At 35.9% G+C, this 5,555-nt stretch overlaps 2 protein-coding genes across 2 annotated transcripts; both read left to right on the forward strand.

Annotated features, from left to right (window-relative positions):
• The first annotated feature begins 279 nt into the window (after positions 1-279).
• Positions 280-1,609, forward strand: LOC131614453 (F-box/kelch-repeat protein At3g06240-like). The gene has a single exon (XM_058886034.1). It carries the CDS (start codon positions 280-282, stop codon positions 1,360-1,362), a length of 1,083 nt encoding a protein of 360 aa, XP_058742017.1. The 3' UTR covers positions 1,363-1,609.
• Positions 1,610-3,138: 1,529 nt separating this feature from the next.
• Positions 3,139-3,849, forward strand: LOC131614454 (uncharacterized). The gene has a single exon (XM_058886035.1). The coding sequence runs from the start codon at positions 3,139-3,141 to the stop codon at positions 3,847-3,849; it is 711 nt and encodes a 236-aa protein (XP_058742018.1).
• The last annotated feature ends 1,706 nt before the right edge of the window (positions 3,850-5,555 follow it).

Genomic DNA, 5,555 nt, shown 5'->3' on the forward strand with positions numbered 1-5,555 from the left:
TGAAAAACACTTAATGTTATGTTTTTTCATTATATAAAAAGTAAATTGAGTTTTAGAAATCTAATATATTGATTTTTGATGAAAATACTTAAAAAAAACATGATGAAAATTGTCCGATGAGGTTCCAAATACATCCGGAGGCGAGATTATAAAATCACACCGCAATTGCGGTCCGATGCGGTTGCGGAGGCAACCGCATCCGCAATATTGCGGGTGCAATTGCGGATGCGGACCGCAATTTAAAACCATGCTTGATATTACTTTGATTTGGTCGGCAAGATGGAGAACAGCGTGTTTCTGCCTTTTGAATTGATTATCGAAATTCTGTTGAGGTTACCGGTGAAGCCTCTATTGCGTTTCAGATGTGTCTGCAAATCATGGCTTTCTCTTATTTCTAGTAACACTTTTGCTACTTCACATTTTGAACATGCTGCCACACACAGACGTCTCTTCATAAAACGTTCTGCTCTTCAACCTTTATCTATAGATCTTGATTCATCGCTCCACGATGCTTCTGCATCTGCTTCATTAAGCCTTGATTTTATTTGTTCCCAACGTTGTATTGAAATTAGAGGTTGTTTTAGAGGGTTTCTGTATTTCAACAATGACACACACATCTATCTATTGAATCCATCCACCGGTGTGTTCAAACAAATACCCGACTTTCCTATAATACTTAATGATGGTTTCGAACTTCTTTCTGGTTTTGTATATTACCAGCCAATTGATGATTACTTGATAGTTTCCGGGTTCTGCGAATATGACACGCCGGTAACTAGTCCAATGAAATTGATGATTTTCTCATTGAGAGCTGATAAGTGGAAACCAATTGAGGTTGCTTCTCATTTGCCTTATAGGGAGACTTCTGTAGCAGAATGTACCCCTAAATCCGGGTTGTTCTTGAATGGATCTCTCCATTGGATGGTTCATAATTATGAGAAATCAAAGAATGTTATTATTGCCTTTGATTTAAAGGAAATGACGATATCAGAGATAGCTCTGCCAGATGATTTTATTTTCAGTTATAGTAATAATTATTCTATATATTATGCTTTGTTGGAAGTTGGAGGACTTATCGGTGCATGGGTGAAGGACCTGAATACAGTGAAGATATGGGTGATGCAAAAATATGGAGTTCACTCATCTTGGACTAAGATTATTCAATTTTCTCTTGATCCTGTTTTTCACGATAGTTTAGAGATAGTATGCTTAACAAAGTGTGGTAATATTGTTGGAACAAATAATAAAATTGGATTGGTGAAGTTGAATGATAAAGGACAGCTACTAGAGTCTCTGCTTTTAGACGCATTCGCCGTATATACAGAGTCTCTGTTTTCACTCCCCAGCACCGGTCAAACTTAATAAGATTACTATAGATAACAATAACAATTTTCTTTTATATTTATCTTGTATTATGGTAAAATTCTGTTAGAAGTGATAGGCAGAGCATAATAATGAAACTGCTATTAGACAGAACAGAATTTCATCATCTTTATCTTATTTTATCATTATGTTTTAAATTTTACATAATTTGATGTGTTATTGTCATGTCACCATTAGCTATTTGTATTCTTTCATTATTTTACTCTTTTTTTTTCTTGACATCTTGATACCGAATTTATTGAATTGCTAGGATGAGTTTTTATGACGTCTATTTTTCAGTTTAGAAAATCAGTTGACAATTAGTTTTTAAGCTCACAAAATCACAAGCTAAAAGTGATTTGCTTTATTTATGAATTTGCACAATATAGACTTTTGTTATTGATTTTGGATTTATTGATCTGCACAGCTATATGTTTTTGTTGTTGTGTAAACCACTGACATGTCTTTTCTTGATTACCATTAACTGTCATAGATTTCTTGGCCTCTTGGGTACAGTCGAAATTCTTCTTCAGCTTTACAAAGAAATTGTTGAAAAGCAGGTTGATGTAAATATTGATATTGGAACCACAACTCTCTTCTTTTTTCTCTTCTCCAATAGAAACCGCTGAATATTCTTCTTAGCTTGCATGATCATATATGGGCCTTCAAATTCATATATATGTGATATTTTGATGGGACTGATAGGTTAAGTAAGGGATATTTTGAGCTGCAGAATTCTTCACTGTGACCTATAAGTGCACAATTAAAACAAAACATAAGAGATTTTCTCAAATCTGAAATCAACCAAGTTGATCCCTTCTTTTTTATTACCTATGTGTAAACCAGGTTTGTGAAGTTGGAGCACATCATACAAAACTTTGTTGTGGTGTCTACTTCAACTTAACTTATTGAATGATTAGTTTTCTTGTTTTTCATAAAATTGTGTTGGTAATTCAATTTCTTATGGAAACCCTAACTCCTCTTATAAAGCAAATTCAATTTCTTGCTAGTTTGTAATTGTGAAGTTGTTTTCCTACTAAAAATATATACGGCTATAATACTTACATGTATGCACAAGTATATATCAAGCAAGCGTTAACTTAATTTATGATGATTGATTTTGTAATTGTAATCTCTATGTATACTTTATATACTTACTAATTAAGTGCTTAATTTTACTGTGAACATAATTTATATGATCTTGTGAAGAGTCATGGAATGAGAGGGCCATAGGTTAATATTCATATGAGTGATAGAGAGCATATGAATAATGTGAACATCACACAAACCACATTTAAGTAACTATTTGATATCCAATTTTTCATATATTTCCAACCAGTCTATTAATTTCATTGCACCAAATAGTTTGGATGCACATATTCTTCAAAACGAACAATTGAATTACAAAAGTACTAATTTATGACACACACAAGTTTGAGAAAAATATAAGTATGTTTATACGGTGGACTACTACAAATTGATTTAATTTAATTGTAACTCCGTCATTTTCAAGAATGCTTCCTTCCTCTTTGAAGACTGTTTGTCGGTGATAATCCTTATACTCCCTTTATTGAATTCCATTGCCCACTAAAAAAAATTTAATTGTAGTTCACAAAAATGTAAAGGAAAGAATATCATGGGACTTGAAAATTATAAAAATAGCTAATATCACCTTATCACAGTGCAAAAAGAAGAAGAATTAATCACATCATCTCAAAAGGTAATCCTGATCTTTTCTTTATTCAAGAAACAAAATTGGAGCATATCTCTTGTTCTATGGCTGGTAGTTTTTGGAGGAACAGTAGTGTCGATTTTTCGTTTATCCCGTCTGTAGGGGCGTCGGGGGGGATTCTGACCTTGTGGAACACTAATACTGTAAAAGCTGTTTTCAATTTTGGTGGAAGGGGTTTTCTGGGAATGAAGCTTTTGTGGAAGGGGAATTATTTTTATGCTGTCAATGTTTACTTTCCTATTTCCAGGGAGGAGAAGAGATCTCTGCGGGAGAAAATTCTAGATTTGAAATCAAGATTTAGTGATGGAGAGTGGTTAGTGGGAGGTGACTTTAATACGGTTCGAAACAGGAGGGAGAGAAAGGGTGTTTCGTTTCATAATTCTCGAAGGGAGTGGTCGGATTTTGAAGAGTATATTAGGAGGAGTGGTTTGGAAGATGTTCCGTGCAAAGGGAAGAAGTACACGTGGTTTGGTGGTGATGGTAGATTGAGGAGTAGATTAGACCGTTTCTTGTTGGCGGATAAGATTGTGAGTGGGTGGGGCGTCATTGGCCAATTGGTGGAGGATCGCGATGTTTCGGACCATTGTCCGGTGTGGTTGCTTTGCGATAAGGCAAATTGGGGTCCGAAGCCTTTTAAAGTAAACAAAGAATGGTTTTCTAATAAGGATTTTTTGCCGTTTGTGGAGAAGGAATGGCTCTCTATAATAGTGGGGGGGGGGGGGGGAGGGGTGATTTTATTCTTAAGGAGAAGTTAAGAATGTTAAAAGAGAAGTTGAGATGGTGGAACATAAATGTTTTTGGTAAATACGATTTGGAGGTGGAGGATAATGTGCGTATTTTGAATGAAGGAGACGTGGAGGTGGGGGAAGAAGATGTTGAGGAATCTATGGTGATGGTGGAAAGAAAGAAAAGAGCTTCTAAGGATATTTGGTTGAATTTGAAAATTAAGGAAAATATGTTAATTCAAAAGTCGAGATTGAAGTGGTTAAATGATGGAGATGCTAATAGCAAGTATTTTCATGGGGTGATGAAAGCTAGAAGGACAAAGAATTTCATTGGCTCGATTGTAACGGAAGGTGGAATAATTGACTCGGTGGAGGAAATTAAGGAGGAAGTGAATAATCATTTTGAGAAGAAATTTGTAGATGAGGATAGGAGGAGGCCGGTGCTAGACGGTTTATTTTTTGATACTTTGAATGAGGAGGATAAGTTATCTCTTGAGAAACCGTTTGAGGATGTGGAAATAAAGGAGGCTACTTGGGATTGTGATGGTTTGAAAAGTCCGGGACCCGATGGATATTCTTTCTTTTTCATAAAGAGGTGTTGGGATTTTATGAAAGTAGACTTCATCAATTGTTTTAGGTGTTTTCATAGAGAAGCTCTTTTATCGAAAGCTATTACTTCTTCGTTCATTACTTTGATTCCGAAATCTTCAAATCCTTTGAGTTTGGATGATTATAGGCCAATTTGTTTGGTTGGGTGTATATACAAAGCTATTTCCAAACTTTTGGCGTCAAGATTAAAGAAGGTGTTAGGGAATTTAGTGTCTAAGTGTCAAAGTGCTTTTGTTCCGGGGAGACAACTTTTGGATGGCGTTATGGTGGCAAACGAGGTGGTGGATTTGGCGAAGAGAGAAGGAGTGGGATGTTTACTATTTAAAGTGGACTTTGAGAAAGCATATGATAAGGTGTCTTGGGATTTTCTTAGATATTTGCTAAAAAGAATGGGCTTTGGTGTTTTATGGTTAAAGTGGATGGAGGCGTTAATTTTCACAAGTAAGATGTCGGTCCTTGTGAATGGTAGTCCTACGGCGGAGTTTGATGTGAAAAAAGGGTTGAGACAAGGTGATCCCTTATCACCTTTCCTTTTTGTTATTGTAGCGGAGGGATTGAGAAGGTTGGTGGCTAAGGCGGTGGAAATGGGAGACTATGTTGGTTTCAATTTGAGGAGATCTTGCTCGGTGGATATTCTCCAATTCGCCGATGATACTTTACTTTTTGGGGAGGGGTCTTGGAAACAAATTTGGGCGATCAAGGCAATTTTGAGAGGGTTTGAAATTGTTTCCGGTCTTGGGATCAATTATCATAAGAGCAAGCTTATTGGGATTAATGTGAGTAACCATTTTTTGGATTGTGCATCTCATTTTTTGACTTGTAGGAGGGAGGATAACAATTTTGTTTTTCTTGGCATACCTATTGGAATCAATCCTAGGAGGATTTCTTCGTGGAATGGCATTATAAGCAAAATGAAATCAAGACTTTTGGATTGGAAGGCTCGCTTTTTATCTTTTGGAGGTAGATTAACTCTCCTCAAGTCGGTGCTTAGTAGTCTTGCTATCTTTATGTTGTCTTTTTATAACGCTCCAAAGAAAATTATTAAGGAAATAACAAGGGTTCAAAGCAAGTTTCTTTTGGGAGGTGGGGGAGAAAATAAGAAGATTCATTGGGTGAGTTGGAAGAAG

The sequence above is a fragment of the Vicia villosa genome, linkage group LG6 (genome assembly GCF_029867415.1).
Source record: "Vicia villosa cultivar HV-30 ecotype Madison, WI linkage group LG6, Vvil1.0, whole genome shotgun sequence".
Taxonomy (NCBI): domain Eukaryota; kingdom Viridiplantae; phylum Streptophyta; class Magnoliopsida; order Fabales; family Fabaceae; genus Vicia; species Vicia villosa.